This window comes from Periophthalmus magnuspinnatus, chromosome 5, assembly GCF_009829125.3.
Source record: "Periophthalmus magnuspinnatus isolate fPerMag1 chromosome 5, fPerMag1.2.pri, whole genome shotgun sequence".
Lineage (NCBI taxonomy): Eukaryota > Metazoa > Chordata > Actinopteri > Gobiiformes > Gobiidae > Periophthalmus > Periophthalmus magnuspinnatus.
The window spans coordinates 32,042,067-32,062,643 of NC_047130.1; the positions used below are offsets into that span (position 1 = coordinate 32,042,067).

At 37.4% G+C, this 20,577-nt stretch overlaps 1 protein-coding gene across 2 annotated transcripts in view; it reads left to right on the forward strand.

The window, feature by feature from the left end:
* ephb2b (eph receptor B2b) overlaps nt 1-20,577 on the forward strand; it is a 119,442-nt gene that overhangs the window by 90,121 nt on the left and 8,744 nt on the right. Inside the window, exons 6-11 of one of the 2 annotated variants that reach the window (XM_033966252.2) lie at nt 9,109-9,233; nt 11,511-11,673; nt 15,220-15,328; nt 15,839-15,906; nt 17,336-17,458; nt 17,613-17,860. In XM_033966252.2, coding sequence (XP_033822143.1) covers nt 9,109-9,233; nt 11,511-11,673; nt 15,220-15,328; nt 15,839-15,906; nt 17,336-17,458; nt 17,613-17,860 — 836 coding nt within the window. The remainder of the gene's footprint in view (nt 1-9,108; nt 9,234-11,510; nt 11,674-15,219; nt 15,329-15,838; nt 15,907-17,335; nt 17,459-17,612; nt 17,861-20,577) is intronic. The other variant, XM_033966253.2, reaches the window with a different exon arrangement.

Sequence of the window (20,577 nt, forward strand, 5' to 3'; positions counted from 1 at the left end):
TATATATATATGCATGTGTGTGTGTGTGTGTGTGTTTAAAGTGTTGTTGTTTTTTTTTTATCATGTTATTGATAAAAATTATAACTGTGATCTAGTCTCCTGATATTTATATTTTGCCCACACTTCGTCGCAAAATTATTTCCAAAATGGTTGGCCCTAATTTTAATGGCCGATATGTTTAATAAGAGGAGGGAGCTATGCAATGATATAGGATTGATGACTCCCTGCAAGCCAATTAGTCTGTCAAAATGAGTTAACTAATTGCTTTAGTTTGTAAATAATTCAGCAGTATTGTGCGAGTGTTTTTCTGTGTACATTAATGCTTTTCATCCTTCTGCTTGGGATTTACGGGGCTTATAAGCTTTCATCAGAGTAGAAAAAAGTGTGCACATCGCCTGCATACAAATGTGGGTTAAAAGGCCATGATCTTTTGGACCAGTGGGCTGTAAAACAGATCCTAATGTGGGCACGCAATTAATTATCGCTGAGTGCATTAGAGTTATGGCTAAATGTTTCAGTAATTGAACAAGCTTTAATGCACTCATCTATTTAGGTTTTACATGCAAACTCATTAAAACAACATAGTGAAAATAAGATGGTAAAACAAAAAAGGGTCACATCCAACTTCAGTGTTTATTTTCATCTGTTTATAAATCCATCCATCCAATTAGGAAAATGGATTCTAACTGTTCAAACAAGGTCTGTCTTCCTTCAGAATGTGTTTGGTTGGGCTGAAAAATATATTGCCATTGAATCAAAATGACAACTTTAATAGTGCAAGTGGCAAATCACAATGGCTGCAAGCATTTAAGTGAAAAAATGTCCTCTATACATATAACAAAAATCCCAGTCTTATAAAAGTAATCTTTAGACCTTTACAAAAATGATCTGAAATGCATGTATTGTTCCTGTATTAGTTTATCAGTTCATATTTCAGTCTTGTCTCAAATGTTAATGCCTCTGGATATGGTTACAGTATCATACAAAAAACATTGTGATTGAAATATTTGTCCGAAAAATTGCAATTAGACATTTTTTCAAAATCAGTGAGCGCTAGTTGAAATTCCTGCGGTGGCATGCCGATTATGGATTCCTTCTGATGGTATTGGAAAAATAGAGTTATCATTGTCTGCTGCGACTGTCCTACAACTGTTTTTTTTTTTTATAGTTTATAGCACAACAAGCTGTTCTTCCCTGGGCCTGCTCATATGTCACTAATACCTCTCTTTTTAATGTAGCCTGGATTCACTCACATGCCATCTCCCCTCATCCCTCCAAGGTTTTATGTGTAAATTGAGGTCAAGAACTTTATAAGCACAGATGATCTTTTGTAATCCTTCTCCATTGTGCACCGCTCATGGCAGGAACCTCTTACTTTGTAGTTAAAGTGTCATTCGGATTGCTTAAGCCAAAAGTCATAACTGGGGCATATGTGGGATGCACTTTCTGTAGCTAGTGCAAAAATGGGACAGCACAAAGTCACAAAGGACTGATTTTGTTTAACCAAATCTATTCTTTTGATAGATTTTAAAGAAACAAGGTGATACAGGACTATTCTGAAATCTCTTTGTTATTTAGATCTGAATTTGACCGGGCTATTGATAGTTTAGCCTGTAACAAATCGCATTGTATTTGTGCCAGTCCAAAGCTCCTGATATGAGCCTATTCAGAAAAGACAAATCTGAATGCAAAACATTGTCAAGTTCAATAAGTTTTACAACTAAAATGCCCTATACTGAGATCTTACTAATATAACTTTGACTTTTAAACTGGTGCTTGGGTTCTGTTTTTCTTGGCTAATGACAGATTTAGCCAGTACTTACTCAACACAGCATAATGTAAAATAGTTGGCGAGCCAGCAATGTGAAAATCTATTCTTTTGCCTATATTTTGTTCTTCTAAATGTTGAAATTGGCATGAGTGATAACTTCTCCCCTTCAGTGAGCTACAGAATTATTTTAATGTTGACATGGACCAGAAGTTGTCCAACACTGGTCGGAAATAACTTTTTGGCCTCTCCTTCTCTTCTTCTCTGGCCAGCCTTTTACCTACAGTGAACAAGAACCTTTATGGGAATTTACTAGCAGTATTTTTCATGTCATTGGCCAAGGAGAAAGACAAGAATGCTGCTCCTCTATGTTGCCTTTGTAGGATATCGACATGCAATCTGTGGTTTGTGTAGCGTTCCCATTACAGATGCCAGTTTGGAAGTTGTTTGAAAGCAGAAAAACAGTTTTCTGATTAAACAGAGTCCAGCTTTCCCCAGAGCTGTTTTTAGACTCAAAAAGTAATTCCTTGTGTGAACAGTGAGCTTGTTCATATCAAATCTGTCTCCTGTGAATATATGACCAATCTGTTTGTCATTGTGTAACAATGTATGTGCATTTGTTTTATTCCAGTCAATATAGAAACAGATATGTTTAGCACTGAATACAATTTGCATCCTCATATAAAGATGAATGTTGTAGTACACAAAATGAACCCTTATTTACTCACATGGGGAAATAAAACCGGATGGGTATATGTATCCTTATACCAAAATGGAAAATGATAATCACACCACATCCAAATCAGCACTAATCCAGGACTAAAACAAGGCCAAACCAAGTCTGCTCCAAGACTAAACAGGGCTCAAACCAGCGCCTGTGAACGCACCTATGAACATCACAGTATTTCTGTAGTTAAAATTAAACTATGTACAAAGATATAAATATTCAATAATGTGTTCAGCATTGGCAAGTTCATCAAAAGTAGTTACAGTTGTAAAGCTACCAGGCAAACGTCTATGACAAAGAAGCAGAAGGTAAAATCCAGCTGTAAGTTCTTCGACAGATTCTCACAGTAGCCATGGGGTTTCCTCTTCTGCTTATGTGGTACTTATTTGGCTTGTAAATTGGTATAACTTAGCACTAAACCATAACCTCTGCTAGCACGTCAAACTTCCTGAACTGCCTATTTTGGAATTAGCTTATAGCCTACCACTGTGTCACAACCCCCGGCTTTTTACCAGATGGCTTTAAGCTTGATGAACGCAAATCGTACTTTTGCAACTTTACTGCGCTGGAAAATCTTTATAGATGTAAAACCCACAATCCTTTGCAGCTGAGGGAAAAGGGCAAGCTGCCAGTGCACAAGAAGTACATGCAAATGTGGGCCTCTCCCTTTAAGACGGCTCAGAGCGGCACTCATAAAGGCGGAGATGGAGAGAGAGTGAAGTGGTTTTCAGAGTACTGCTGGGCCAGGACTAGTTGCTTTGGACCCCAGAGAGAAGGTCCAGAGAGGAAACAGATTTTACAATGCAAACGAAAGAGGATGTGTATGTTGTGACCTGCTCTCAACTTCTCTCACTGGCTCCAAAAGTACATGTTGCTAATTGGGCCATATGGAGATCAAGAATGAAGTTTGCTAGAATTTATCATTATTGTAAATTCAAACTGGCCCTAGTATTTCTTGAGCTAGGGAACTCAATTCTCTTTTTGAATTTTGGAAATGATTACATGTGTCAAAGTAGAAATGTGTAAGTTACTGCCAGCTAATGTTGGCATAGATATTAGTAATAATATTATTCATATTAAATTTATATGTATTTTTAGTATAACTCATGCTGGCATTTTCAGTGATCTGCATATTACGATACTTGGAAAATATTTGTGGTAATGTTAAGTACAATTTAAACATATGGTGAAAGAAAACTACAAAAAATAAAACTTTGAACTGACAAGTTACCTTATGCTGGGTTTATTATTCAAGCTACTGCTACTTCCTTAACCTTTAACATTTAACATGTCACACTAAAACTAAAATCCAACTTAAAATGTAATTGCACGCAGTATATGAAGCTACATTTATATAAGACTTCAAATAGATAATTGTTTAAAATGCCAGCTTTAGAACAAAGAGTTAGGATTTAGGAGTAACCTTTGGATAAAAGCCTCAGAATGTTGCCTTGTAAAAAGCCTGTTTTATCTGAATGAGTCAAACTGTCTAAATAACACATTTATTAGATTGGGTGAAGTTACTGGCTGCTAAAACACTGCAGTAAAACATCTATTAGCGACATTCTTCAAAAAAGGAGCCTTTATATCTTCCTGTTTTGGTACAAGGCCAAAGTTCTGTGCTACAATAGACTCCCGGCACTCCAAAGTCCTTCATATCAGATCTCTGGCTGCACAATAATGTGTACCCTGAAACCCTATTCTTTAACAACAGCTGGGGCCTCCCATCTGCACAATTAGACCATGTAATATAGAACCTTGAAGATTTTGCTTACAATATTTACCATTTAATTTGATTACAATTGTGATTATCTATAAGCCTTGAAGATTTGTGTTGAGCAAAAAATGTTGTTGTGACTGTTTCATCTGTTATCTGTAGTTTTGACTAGGCCTATTGTGAATACCTTTCTGTCTATCTTATGGGAAAGCCATAAAATACAATTAGAGACATCTCAGTCAGTGCAATTTATCTTATTAGTTAAAGCAACTAATTTAATCATGTAGTTACAATACATGTACTTGTCATTATAACCACTTATTAGTTGGAACAGGATCCAGCATTCATTGAGAAAACCAAGCAATATGGCTGGACTTAGTTCTCATCGCCGTACAGTACACAAACCGAGCTTTTACCATATTGTTTTTACATGTCTAATTGTCCTAATAGAGTGCAATCCACAGGGTTTAAAAATAATTACTGTAACAACAAAGAAAATGGCTTGAAACAACTCAAACATGTATTTAGCGGTGTAGCTCCAAGACTCATGTTGACACAATGAAAACCAAGTATATTTACTCAACCTCTGAATTATAGATTAGCTTGAAGAAGGGAAAATGGCAAGACTTGAAGATCGGGAACACAATAAGGACTTGTAGTTTGGGAGTACATAAATTAGATGTAGTAAAATGGCTTTCATATGTGGATCAGTGCTGTAGGCCTAACTCAAGTGTAACGGGGACTTGGCCTGGTACCACATTCCACAGTCAATTGGTGGAACGTCAGCTTTAGCTTGAGACACATGGAGTGAACTGGCTCAGCATACTACACAGCTGGATGGCCTTTTCTCTGTTCGATAAATATTTCATACAACACTCTCTTACTATGCACTGGAGTCATATACAGCCAGTCTTCGATGCACGGTGCAAGGGAAATAACTCCATGTAGTTGATAGGCTGTAATATGAACACACATGGGAGCTTAACTGTTCTTGTTTTTGGAAATATTTAATTAATATCAGACCAGTTCATTATTATATGAATTCACTTTGTATGTTTTTCAATAATGATAACCAAGATTTTGTTTGTATAACCAATTACAGTAGAATGCCAAAATGAATAATAGGCCTGCATGATCATGAGGGGGTCATTAGCATAACAGACAAGGATAGCTGCTGACTGTATCTTTCCACTGCACTCCTCATAATGACGTATATTCATGGTAGCATGTGTATTTATATAACTATGCATTTATAGCTAAAACAGCTCCACTGACTTTCAAGAAAATATTTGAAGGTTGGGACAGACTTAAAGGGGGGTTTGCTCACATTTTATTTATTTATTTTTTACAAAAGTAGTTTGTCAGCAGTAATAACAGTAAAACATCTTCAAACACTTTTCAGAGGGAGGAGGAAAATATACAAAGCCTATTTATCTTAAAGGGCCCATATTACATTATTTTCTGATCAATGTTATAACATTGTTTCCTCATCACAAATGTGCCTGGAATTGTGTTTTGTTTCATTCACACATGTTTAACACACAAACCCTGCAAATGTAGAGAGTTTTTCTCTCTAACAGAAAACACTGTTCCACCTTGTCATGTGGTAAAACAGGAATTGCTCCACTGTGTTTATGAAGTCCACACAATTTCACTGGAATCATTTGGATGATTTCAGCCCTGGAATTGCTATTCTCTAGTAAAAGTTAAGGTAAAAGCCAGCTATTAACTTGAAAACTACTGCTTCATGACATCACAAGGTGGAGCTTTGGAGATGTTGACAGACTAATAATAAAGGGTTTCTCTAACATGTGTGAATGAAACAAAACACAACTTCAGGTATATTTTTGATGAGGTAACAAGATTCCAACATAACTAAAAGCTCACAAGAGTCAATTTTGCGTAATATAGGACCTTTACGTTATTACAGTTGTAGTTACACAGCAACAAATACTAGCATATTCGCTATTTATTTATCTTTTACCATTTTCCCAATAGGCTTTTTAGGTGACTGACGCTTGGATGGTGATTTGTTATTTTAAAGTAATAGTACCTCTACACTGAGTGACAATTTTGAGTGAACACTTAATTATTCAAGCTATTTATTTTTTAGAACAGGGATGCTTTTATGAGGAGAAGTCCACAGGGTTGCCATCGGAGTGCTTTTATGTTGGCATGTGTCCATCCCCTCTGCATGAATACATGAGCTGCCTTTGTTTCTCTGCCTCGGGTTAGGTTTCTAGTCATGGCTGTACCGTGTGTTTAATGGAAATAGTATGCAGGAGACGGCCATGTGGCACTCCTGAATATGTGTATATCCGTAATGGGATACTCGTGAGCTCCCCTCAGCCTCCCTGTTTGCCTTATTAGGCCGTCGTCCTGTGAGCACAAACAAACTGTGTGTGGAGTGTGTCCGAGGAGATTCCCCTTGTCCCGGCTGGATACGTCTGTGTTTATTATGGGACCTCCGGCTTCAGGAAAGACTGCTCTAATGTATTCAAGGAGCGAGGTACACGGCATTACAGTGTTAAGTGCTGTACTCACAAGAACAGAACAGCAATTTATTATCTGCAGACCCATGTACTATATATCTCACAGTGACTCACTCTCATTATTTATGTTGGACGTGATCTGTTGTGGCCTTAGATAAATTTCTCTGTAGGTGAGAGATCAGACAAGGCTTGATAGATTGGCTGATACATAAAGTGTAATGCATAATGCAAGGCTAATATAATATAATACAGTAAAAAATTAAAATTGGAACAAGCTTTGAGCGCTGCTCAATAGTAAATTGGACCGAGTATCTTGTGGTACTTCATATGAAACAAAATTTTGACATTTTATAGATGCAGGAAGTCCCGTGATTCCTGACTCTGACCATTTTTTTCCCCCATATTTCTTCCTTCCAATGTAGAGAAGGTTTTCATTCAACCATAACTGGAAGAGAAGGGATTAGTCTCATATCTTCCTTCCATTTAGCGTTACAGTTCAAAGTTTTAAGATTCTTGGGACCCTAATTGAGAATATTGCTTAGATATGCCTTTCCAAACACAACTAAATCATTTCAAATATTGTTTTTTTTTTTTTTTTTTGTTTTTTTTGTATTATGTATTTAGTTGTATTTCACTTGTTACTTCAGAAATATATAGCTAACAATTTTTTCTTATTATTATTTTGTCTACACATTGTCACACTAACTTTATATTTAAGTCAAATGACTGAGAAAAGTAATTTTATTTTGGAAGAACAGGTGTCGTACCAGCTGCTTTAACATAACATAAATTGTCCAATTATCTTCACGCACTGCAGATTTATAGCAGACATAAATTCCACCAGTGAAAAGGCTCAGTGCTACAACAGCATAGATTAACCATAGTAAGAGTAATAAGGGAGGCGTAGCTGCTTTTCCAGTCAGTAGACTTTCCATAGAGAACATGTCTTTATTGGTGCACCAGGGGAACCACGTGTGCGGTTTGTGTGCGGAGATGAGTGGAGGCCCCTGTCATAAATCTGAGACTGCACCCCTCCCACTTCTACACACACTTCCACAGACACTTAACAGGACAGGCCCAGAGCTGCAGGCCCAGACTGTGCCCTCCTGTGTTAGCTTTACGCTTAGCCTCAACTAATCTTAATGCTTGTAGAAGGACTTTGATGTGTTCACTCTTGGCTGACCTTGGCTCCTCAGAAAAGAATGGCGTCTTTTTTTGGCTGAAGGGAAGATTTATTTACCTGGATACTGTTGTTTCTTACTTAAGTAGTTTAATCATTACACAGTTGGAAAAAATAAAACTTAAGGAAAATAGGTGTGACGCTTTGTAATAACTACTATTAACTCATTTAAAACCTTAATAAAGCATGGAGAAATTTATTAATTCACAACAAATAGTTTGTCAAGAGTGATTGAGGCTTAAACTTCTTCAAGGGAAGGGTTAGGAGTTAGTATAAGGGTAGTTATAAGACCTGAATCATTCTTAATAAACTATTTGTTCATTATGTATTAAGACTGTCTTATTATTATACTTCTTTATTAAGGCTAATCAGTGCTCAATTATTATAGTGTTACTAATTAAGGTGCAGTCATCAATTAGATTTTGAAATTTCTGCTGGTATAAAGATGGTAGGAAATAGTCACAGAAAGGGTAGTAGGAGTAAGTAGTTTCTGTGAAATCTTACAAAAAGAAAGATTTATAAAATTGAATTAGTTTCATTTTGTGAAGACCACCCATACTGTAAATGGTTCATTTAAAAATGATTCTGTTTTGTTTTTGTAAAATTTATCATAGTCAAACGCTTCTTTAAAAAAATGTTCTTCTTTCTCTGAGAAATTTTGCTTTATTCCAACTTTAGCAACATCTAAAAAAGGTTTTTTTCCCATGAGGTTTCCAAATAGTAGCAAGACGTCTGCTTCTCCAGAAATATTTATCTTGGATTCAGTTGCACAGGCCAAAAGTGTGCAGTAATCAAAACATTTACTGCAATGAATGATGTTGTCATGCACAAATAAATATGCACGCACAAGTGATATATTAACTGGAAAGATGCTAAATCAGGTAATATGGTTCTCACTTACATACCATGGGTTAGTTTATAACGTCTACAACACTGGCTTATTTTACACCCCTAACACAGCAGTTTGAATAATGCTCACTATTCTCAGAGGGTGGTCCATCATCAGATTTCTAAGTCAACATATAAGTAGAGGTTGATGCTGGGAAATCCCATGGGTGCACTCCGACCTGCCATCCTGCCCACTCTCTCTGAAGATAAACTGCCTTACATCATGTTCCTGGCATTGCAGATTCCCAAGTAGTATTTTATCACAAGATTAAAGATGCAGGCAATGTCGGGACATGCTTTTATAACTTTTAACACACTATTTGTATCTGTTTGCAGCTCCTTCCACGGTGTCCATAATGCATCAGGTAAGCAGGACAGTGGACAGCATCACCCTCTCCTGGTCCCAGCCTGACCAGCCCAATGGAGTCATCCTGGATTACGAGCTGCAGTATTATGAAAAGGTAACATCAGGAGAACTACAGCAGTCTTTCAATAATGCCAGTAATAAGTATGGCAATAAAAGCAGAAAATGAATACACGAAATACACAAAAATGTTGAATTATCTACATAGAAAACTGTTTTGCAGTTAATTTTTTCATTAGGTCATTTATTAAGGTTCACTACCTGCACATACATACATGGAAACCACATGTGTTATCTTTTGTCTACATAAAGCTTAAAGAATTATTTGGATTTTTAATAAATGTCATATTGTGAGGAAATAAATTTATGATAATTAAAATAGATTTTGGAGATTAAAAATGCACTACAGCAAGGCCATTCCAAAACCACTTAAAGAAATTAAAGAAAGAAAAAAAAAAATCTCAGTAATCATAAAGGTAATAGAAATATAACCCAGACCAGTGGCAGCCATCTGAAACACTTCTCCACAATACTCTTTACAGGAAATGAGCCTTAAGATAAATACATTAAGCACTAATCGTAAAAACAAGTTAATTTAAACTAGCGTGTGATAAGAGCAGATCAGGAGAGCCATGTCTCTGGGCTTCTGAACACTGCTCAAACTTATGTTCGCTCTTTTTACATTAGAATCACCATCAGTCACAGGGAAAACCAACCGCAATCGTCCTGCAGCACCGCCACTGGGGACTGGTGCTCTGGGACTTGTGGTTGAAACAATGGTGCGCTGACTGCTGTTAAAATAGGAGTCAAAGACCCGCATCAGCATTCTTTCTCACAAGAACATTCACAGATGGCTGCTGGCCCTCATGCTGTTTGTAAATCATCTTAAGCTTAAAGGATCAATGTGTAACTTTTCTGGAGGGGTGCAACTGCTTGTCCCCATGCAGATGTTATTGCCCCCATGCAGATGTTATTGCTCTGCCTGTATTGTTCCACAGTGTTTATCAACTATTTTGTCAGTGTAAGAATCAACAATATTTTGGAACTGCATTAGTGAGAAAGCCATTTATTTATTTAACTTTTATAATAGTAAAATAGTAGTAAAATGTATCTCTTTACTTTTTACTTGTGTGCAGTAAAGAAAATACATTTGTCTTATTAAAAGAAAATACAAAGCTTTGCTATAAAAACAAGATTAATTTAGTTTAGTATAGTGCATTTAGTATACTGAACACTTAAACAATATATCCAGTGAGTTAATGCCAGAGATACCCTTGTTGGTTTTATTCAAGGTCGGGGCTAGCACTTTTATACAGTCATTGTTAGGCTCTTCTTCCACATGCTGAGCCATCCACTCTTGACTATAATTCCCCTCTTTGTGACGCTGCTGGAGTGAGCTGTCAAAACAGTTGTCCTGAGCCTGCTGTGCCTCTGAAGTGTGCACACAGCGTCTGGGGCTCTGTCTGCTCTCTCCCACATGTCACTGTCAGGAGGAAGAGAAGGAAGAGAAGGGAGAGGAGGACTAAATATGCCTCTGATCATGTGATGTTACGGCTTAGAAACATGTCCTGACCCAAAACTGTCACCAAAACCTTTTGGATTATCAAATATGAATTGTTTTGTGCTTAAAATATGCAAATGACTTCTGTTGTGAATGTTATTTTTGGAACAGGAATGAACAATAGGAACTGTAAAGGTGTGTTCACGCCTGAATTTATTTGGTCCTTGTTTGAGCACAATTTAGTCCTGATGCAGACTTTGGTTTGGTCCTGTTCTGGTCCTGTTCTGGTCCTGGTTTGGTCCTGGTCTGGTCCTGGTCTAGTCCAGGTTTAGTTTCATCTTAAGCCCAGGTCTAGTCTTTTGTTGTTGTATATGTACAACTGTGAACACACCTTCAGTGAATGTACGATATAAAACTTCAAAAGTAGACTATGATAATTACATGTATTATAGATTGATTTCAATACAAGATTATCAACAATTATTCAAAAACTAATTAATAGTGAAAGTTTTTTTCTTTTTTTTTTTACACTGTAGTATATTTGAACTTAGTTTGACCATCAATTGCCCAAAAATGGCTAACTCTGTTGCCACTATTTTTTTTTTTCTTGTTGGTTTTAGAGTTCATTGGCATAATTATATCTTTCATAATATTACATTAGCATACCTCAACCTTTTCAAATAACCTTGAAAACCTTTATAGTGAATTCTTCATGAAACGCCACTACTTCTTCTTTGTTTGCTTTCCTCAATCGTGCTGCATATTTTAGCATAACTTGTGGACAGAGTGCTAGCCATAATTATTAGTCTCTGCAGCTGCACTATAATTATTAATGTACTTCCATGTAACACATTGTTTTCCTTTTGTTTATAGGACCAATCAGAGTACAACGCCACCACAATCAGGAGCCCGACCAACACGGTGGTCATCCGCAGTCTCAAGCCAGGGAGCATATACGTCTTCCAGGTCCGAGCTCGCACTGTGGCCGGGTTTGGACGCTACAGTGGCAAGCTCTACTTCCAGACCATGACTGAGGGTGAGAATCCTGACAATGTGCCCTTGAGCACGCAGAGCTGTTATCACCTCACACGCACACGGCAATATGGGCCCTAACAGCTGCAAATCTGGAGACACATAATGACACAGCATACTTATGTTAGAATCAAATCTATACTTTAAAGGAATATGGTAAATTAATTAGATGGATATAGTTGTGTATTGATTGCTTGAGTCTTTGACTCATGCACATAAAACATCCTAAAACATGTTATCTGTTGGTTGCATTCATGTTGTAGAATTTGATGATGCAAATATCTTAGGTGGAGAGCGGAATATATATTTTGTTCGGGTCCATAAACTTGGTATTTTAATCTTAATCTTCTAAGTCTTTTAAGCCTCAGCTGGTGTGATTAAATATTGCTACCATTTGTGGCTATGCAGAAAATAAATAAATAAATAAATAAATAAATAAATAAATATATATATATATATATATATATATATATATATATATATATATATATATATATATATATATATATATATATATATATATATATATATATATATATATATATATATATATATATATATATATATATATATATATCCACACAGTGGAGATGTTAAATGTTTTATTATGTGAATAGGTCCCATAATTGCATAGATATTACTATAAACTGACAGCAGTGGTATAAAGTAGGTCACACTGTCCAATCTAATTGTACCATACAATTCCTAGCTGCCTTCCACCTCTGTGTTGAGCCAATCTAATTATGTCATGGCCACCTGTCAAACCCCATATGCAACTTACTATGATGCACTGTACATGTGGGGGCTGTATATTCTATTCAAAACAGTGTTGACCTCTTCAGGAATCTGAGCGCTAGTAACCTGTTCGATGTACCTCACTACTCATCCGACCACACATCCCAGTGTTCTCTTGTGCGTCATCATTTTTTGAACCATTGAACTTGTCACAGCTGAAGCAGTCTTTAATGCCATACAAACATTAATATGTTTAAAATATATCATTTTGTCACCATTTACTAACTCTGGCCTTTATAAATAATCCTTTGATTGTACTGTGACAGAGTTTTGAAGACGAGTAATCATTAGTCATGTAGCTCAGTGCTGGAGCCAAGGACTGGATATTCTGATGTAAACATCTCTTTTCCTTAGACTACACTGCCCGGGGCCATTATTATACCACAACTCAACAAACAGCTTTGATACTGCTGCCACACGCTTTCCAGATATGTTCAAGTCATGCATGTAATCAATATTAAGTTGGTGTAAAGGGCCTAATATGTTTAAATTATTACTATTATTAGGGGGGGAAAAAAAGTATTTTCAGTATGTTTCATTTTAATCGTACTCCATTGAAAATGAGAAGTTTCCAGGTTTAATATCGACACAGATAATAAAAATAGATTAGTTATGTTTGTATTTGTTTTGTATTCATTCATTTTATCCACTCATGTGATGTTAAACTACAAAAGCCACAGCTGCCCTGGGGCAAACTGATGGATCAATTGCTCATTTACCACATACAGTAAATAGGAAAAGGGGGTGAAGTAATAAGGGTGAAGTGTCTTGGCCTTGGGCCTCATTCATGAAGCTTTCTTATGAAGATTTTTGGTATTCACAAAATGTTCTCTTAATTGAAAATGTTCTTCTGGAAGAACAAATCCTATGAACAGTCAGGAGCACTCGTAAGAACAAACTACTGTTCTATTTTAGAATATTATTACAAAAATTCTATTTCCTACATCAGGGGTGTCAAACTCATTTTCACTGAGGGCCACATCAGCAAAATGGTTGCCATCAAGGGCCAGATGTTACAGTGAGGCACTTATGTCATGTAAAATAAATGTAACTACTTTTAACTTGTTAAATAACTGGTTCTGTATTTATTACTTTTTCAAGTTGCAAATATTACATGTCTGTGTAACTGGAATCTCCTGATAAACTGACATTTTTAAAAATGTGTATCGGGGCACACCTGCTCACAGACCTTCAGCTCTGCTTCAAAAACACACCCTCTGAAAAAGACTCAGCCACAATAGAGCTAGGTTCACTGACGCATGTTTTTTGGTTGTTGCTTTTGTGAACATATTCTGCTGTGATTACAGCCTTTTAATTCTTTAACAATTTGTTGTTTTTCTTAAAGGCTAACTTTTCATACTTAGCTCTGTAGATTATACTCTTTGACAACTGACAACGCCTCGTAACACAAAAAACATACAGGTTTTTTTTTTTTTTTGAAGTACAAGCTTATATTCACCTTCACACCTTTCTTGAAACTGCCTTCCATGCCTACAATTTTCCTCTTTTCCTGAACATTTTGGCATCTTTATTTGCAAATATTTCATTTGTTGGAAAAACCTCATTAGTTTATGCGCAATACACACATTAAAGCAGCATAGACTTATTTTAAAATGACAGTCATGCCTTTTAATTTACCTTCTCATGGTCCACATAAAACAAAGTGGCTGGCCACAGTTGGCCCCCGGGCCTTGAGTTTGACACATGTGTCCTACATGATTGTAAATTATATATTTATTTTTTTATCATAAAAATATTAGAACCAAGAACCAATCCAATATATGAGGAGTTTTATAGAGCATGTAGTCTGTTTGATCTAACAGATTTTATGCAGGCTGCAGTGAAAGCCTCAGCCTGTCCCAGCCCCAGTGCACTCCATATGGGCCACTGTTACAGCCCTCCCGCTGAAGCTGTAAAACAGTGGTAATTGGTAGATGTGCTCTACCTGACTTCCTCTTTCACTCTGTCCCTCGCACTTTCACATGTCATAATGCCAAGCCCATATTGGCCATATATATATATACATTTAGAGGGTTTTACTACTTACTAAATACATATTCTTTTTCATGCAAATGAAATGTAAATGAGTGTTGTGGTGTTTGTCGCTGGATTTTGGTGAATCAGGCACAGCTGTTATTTAAGAGGAAATTTGGCAGCTTAAAAACATGTTGTGAATCTGACGAGTTCTCTCAGCATCTTCTTAAACTGGAAGTTACAAGCATTTTTTAAGAAAACATTCGTGAATGAGGCCCATTGACAGGGTGCATTCAGAAAATGCAATTGGAGCTTCAGGTCAGTTGGCAAATGCTTATAACAGATCCCAAACTTTAATGCCAATGTGTGAAAAGACAAATGCTAAATCAAGCATATTTTAGTTTTTCTTTTGTGTTTATGCCCTTCTAAACCATAAAATCATGTAATTTGTCGAGTCTGCCTTAGCTCGTATAGTTGTTGGATTCTTGGCTGCTGTCAGATGAGACTGGTTCTGTCCTCGTTTCACACTTTCTGCCAGATGATTTGTCCATAATATCCTGAGCATCTGAGCACATTTAGCCCTCGCTGGAGAACAGGCACGGTGCAGCCAGTCAAGATGCCAGCTCGCTCATAGATTCACAAGGCCGTATGTCTGTCTCTCACCCACTGCTCTGTCCATATGCAGCGGCTCAGATGCTCACCCATATGTTTGAACTGTCAGTGTGTGTGTCGATGCTGTTTGCCTGCTCTTTATGTGGTATGTGTTTGTGTCTGTGTTCAGAGGAATACAACACCAGCATCCAGGAGAAGTTACCTCTCATCATCGGGTCGGCAGCTGCTGGACTGGTCTTCCTGATCGCTCTGGTGGTGATTATCATTGTCTGCAATCGGTGAGTCAGTCTTTTAATTAAAATGTGTAGTATTAACATTTTGGTTACATCATTTTATTATCATTTACACTTTTACTGGGCACAGAGGATACTTATGTCTGTTTAGAGCTTCATAAATCCCACACTATGCATGGGTTGTAAATATAAATATATATTATAGACCTATATAGCTTACTAAAACTGTTGTGACTCAGCTTTTGGAACTGAACTCAAGGAAAATGAAATGTACAATAATGTAATTAAATCAATACACTGCACTGCCATCAGATGAAGAAGGACCAAACATAAAGAACCATCTATAAAACTTGCTTTAATTACATAAACTATTATGTGTGGAAAAGAATGTTCTGGTGACAACTTGGGACTGGACTTTTGGGTCATTACATGCAGGTTTACTTAATAAACCAATGTAAACAACATTCCGGGTGGGTTATGAGGTAGTTGGTTGTGTTTGAGCAGTGTCCCAGGCCCCTTTTTGTACCAGAGCTAGAGTTCTTTGTCTTCCCCCAGGAGGCGTGGCTTCGACAGGGCTGATTCTGAATACACGGACAAGCTGCAGCACTATACCAGCGGCCACAGTGAGTAAACTCCATTACCACTGCTGCTCTGTTTACCTCTACCTCCCTCTTCCCATTCAACTCCATGCACACCTGTAACCATGACGACCGCCTCACATTGCCATCTCCATAGCGATCACACCTGTCTCCATGGTGACCACCTTTCATGGCGGTGTCCTTGGCTATGGCCCAGCATCCCCCACTTTCAAATACTCCTGCCTGTTGTTTGACTTCATCCTTTCTTAGTTCAATTTTACCATATCAAATACCTGTGGTAAAGAGAGCTCACCACATCATGTTTCATACTTAACTAAACCCATTGTTGCAGAAATGGGTCACTCAGCGCTCACATTAACACTATTACCATGCTAATGCCACGTGAGTCATTTCCCATTGTTGAATATCATGAAAAACCTAGTGCGTGAATGGAATTTTTGAATGGATTCGTACCACTGTAGCGAACAGTTTAAATTACAATAATTCAAAACGGAGCCTGAGGAGCACTGTGGCTGATTTGTTCCCTCGCTGTGCCCATGATATTATGTTAATCTGCCTCTCACCAGCCCAATGTGAAGGAAAACATTTATGATCTCATACTAATTTGTTTATAATTGTATAATTACTTCTCCCACCATTCTATCCTTCTATGATGTGCTGCTTCCCTGAGGCCAGTAGCTCTCTCAGTATGATCGGATCACACTGTGCTCTAGTTATAAAACCGTGCCAGTTACAGTTCAGGTGTCTGCTTTTACTCTCTGTGGTCTTTGCCATCGGCGAATGGTGGTCTGGTGAACAGCGCTTCAATTTGGGGATAGAGTGTTGGTTTTTTGTAATGGAGGCTTTACCAGCAAGATCCTCTCCATCTGCTCGTCTCTGCACCTCTCAGTAATGTGCCAGCTCTCAGGCACTGCTCCAGTGAGTGTAGCGCTGCCTGGGCACAGGGACAGTATCCATTTTAATAGCCTTGGGTCTGATGTGAAGGTGAGGCAAATAATCGGATTTAAAACTCAGGACACTTAAGTCCCCCAACACTTAAAGGCCACCTTAAGCCAATTTACCTGGCATCGAGGCTTAGAGGGGCCAATTTATTTCTTGGACTCGAGCTGTACGATCCAGATACAGACCCCGCGTTTCTTGCTCTAGTGTTAATGGCCGTATGAGTCGCACAAGGTGATATATCTTTTAACCTGGCTTATCACAGCTGCAAGGGCTCCAGTTCCCATGCTGCACTGCTCCATTGCTGTAGCCCTATAGGCCACAAGTCACGATTTGTAACTACACCATAAGCCCTGGTCTTTTATGTCACGCAAGAAAACACATAATCACGTGTTGACGCAGAGTGAATTGATTTGTGAATGTGCATGAATAGATTTAACTGTTGCGCCTGTGGGGGTGTGAACGCTGGGCCACGAGAATCAAATATTAGAGCTGGTCTCCGCTTTTTTCCAAGTGTCTCCAGGAATGAAGATTTATATTGATCCGTTCACATATGAGGACCCCAACGAGGCTGTGCGCGAGTTTGCCAAGGAGATTGATATATCCTGTGTGAAGATTGAGCAGGTCATCGGTGCAGGTAATGGAAAAAACAGCCAAATGAAACATATCTAAAATGCAGCACACCACGGTCACATTTTGAGTTATTTGATTCATAAATATAAATGGATGGCTCTGAGATATTTAGTTGCATCTATGAATCATGCTTTTATGTTATATGTGAATTTTTACAGGGGAGTTTGGGGAAGTGTGCAGTGGCAACCTGAAGCTGCCCGGTAAACGAGAACTGTTTGTAGCCATTAAAACGCTCAAATCGGGATACACGGAAAAGCAGAGGCGGGACTTCCTGAGTGAGGCCAGTATCATGGGGCAGTTTGATCATCCCAATGTAATTCGCCTGGAGGGAGTGGTCACCAAGAGCAGCCCCGTCATGATCGTTACAGAGTTTATGGAAAATGGATCACTCGACTCCTTCCTTAGAGTAAGTATTGATATTAATATAGTATAATGTAGTGTTGGAAATATATGGTGTGGTAGAGAGCAAAGAGGTAGAATGATTAGTTACTATGCTGTAAAGATGGAAATGTGTATTTACTCTAAATTTCCCTTTATTTGTTTTTGTTGTCCAAAAGTTGAAACCCAGATACTAAGTAATACTAAAACAAGAACCTAGTACTCATTTGAGCAGGTTTGAGCAAGTTTATTAAGTATATAGCACAATTCGTACACAAAGTAATTCAAAGTGCTTTACAGAATAAGAAAGACATTAAAAACCTTTCCTTCCAGAAGTTGCTCTGGATGCTGACATTGTGATTCAGGTTGTATTATTTTGCATTGGGCGGCCGAACTTAATAGCAAATAAGTTCTACATGGACTACAAAGCTGTTTTAAAGCCTCCTAGAGAATCGGTGAAGTGTTGACTTGTTGCACATAAACATTGAACATTTGACACAAATCAACCTACTTTATGTTCATAGTTCTCTATTGATTCCCACTTAACTGGAAGTGACACCTCAAAGAAAGTGCGGTTTAAGGTCAAGAGCGTAAACAATATGAGAATGATATAGAAATGGCAAGGAGACTAGGGTTTTCTAAAGGACTACATCATAGTACCTTATTTTGTTAATTAAGGTAATGTAATTACCATATTTTCCGGAGTATAAGGAGTATATAACCAATAAAAAAATGCATAACAAGTGAACTATAAGTCGCGTTTTTGGGACCAAGAACAGACATTTTATCGTTAAAGACAAGTTATAGTAATAACAGTAAAATAGAGAAAGCAGGCTGAATAGCAGTACAGCACGCTAACGTAACACATAGATAACAAACTGTCTGGTTTACGTAAGTTATTAACAGTTAATCAGATACGCTACACTAACGCAACATATGCGCCTTGTCCACAGACACGAGTGACACGAGAGTTCTTTTCACTGATGTTTACTGTGGTCTTACTTTTTCATCACAGTTCACACCGTAGATCTAGCAACCACATCAAATATGACATAATCTCTGTACAATCAACCATTACCTAACGCATACATAAACACGTACATGAAGCAAACTGAATACGCGTATGGTATGTTAAGGTAAGATATTGACAGTTAATAAGATAACTAAAGCATAAAAAAACAAGCTAACAAGTTTACTCTCGATCTCACTCCAAATCACTAAATGCATTGAATTCTTCCTCCTGGTTGTCACTTCTGAACTTCTGCCTTCTCCGGAAGTAGATGAAGTACCGCTCTGGAAGTAGATGGCTGCCATACAGGTACACGAGCCTAGAGTGCCCTCGCTCAGTTGTCAGTGTGACAATAATGAAGATGTGAAATTATATATTTTAATAATTTCACATATAAGACGCATCTGAGTATAAGTCGCACCCCCGGACAAACTATGAAAAAAGTGTGACTTATAGTCTGGAAAATATGGTAAATAATACTTAATTAAAGTCCATATTTGCGTTGAGTGCGTGAGTACATTAGTAATACAGAGAGACAAGTTGAATCATTCTTTAGACATACACTGTAATCACTGACTTCCTCATGCAGTGATAAATTGCCTTTTCACAAAAGGATATCACACTTGTTTTTCTTCTTTTGCGCTGATGAGAAATATGCCACTCTTACAACTTCACAGCGTTTGTATTATGAAAAACTAGGCCAGATAAAGATATTACCCCGATCAGTCCATGCACAGTTATGACACATGATTTAAACACTTTACAAGGTTTCAAGTGACATGTCCAGTGTTTTCATAATGTAGTTAGCAATGAACTTGGATGTCTCATAGTTTTTTTGCGATGTGTCTACAAGGCAAATGCTTAGAATCTGTACATGTTTAATAGGAAATTTGAGTGATATGGCTTTTGTTTTAGTTTTATGAACTTTTTCAGGCGAAAGAGTAATTAAAAATCTAAGGGAAGGTATTATAAACAATACTGGATAGTGATGGGTGATCTGATACCAAGTAGTACTATAGTAAGTATCACAATGTCAACCCAATACAATGAACTTTGTATTAATAAAAAGCATTGATGCTCTCCACTATTAAAAAAAAAAAAAAAAGTATTATCTCATTTTTGCTCCACCCCTGCTCCAACTGATCTAACAGTTAAATGGGTACAGACAAAAAACATAAATATATAATGAACATTTTTACTGACTGTACACTTTTGAGAAATCTAAAGTATCAATATTTCAAACTGAGAATCAATACTTTTCCTGAGAATCAATACCTGGTCTGTATTGAAATAACAATCTTTTTGTATTGATCCAATCCTCCCACAAGTAACTGAAGTGTAGGTAACGTCTTTTCAATGTAACCAAGTGTGAACAACTGAGGTTATATAACATATTTATATTCACAGCCTATACCTTAACTTCCTGCACAACTCTTTGTGAAGCATCTCCAGGAAGATGACTTCTTTGCCTTGTCAGCAGAGTTCTGGAGAAAAATCTGTATTTGTATTCTACTTCTAACATCATAAATTCAAATAATCAACACTTTTTAGCCGCTGGTCCCGTGGCGTAGTGCTTTGGGATATGTAAATGTTTTCTAAACACATTTGACAGTACATTGTAATGAAAACAGCAGGGAAGTAAGTTGTGGAGGGTCTCACACTGACAGTTCTCAACAACACTCGCTCTCTGCAGACAGTGTCAAAGCCTCAGCTCGGTCTGTGTCTTCTTCTTGGAG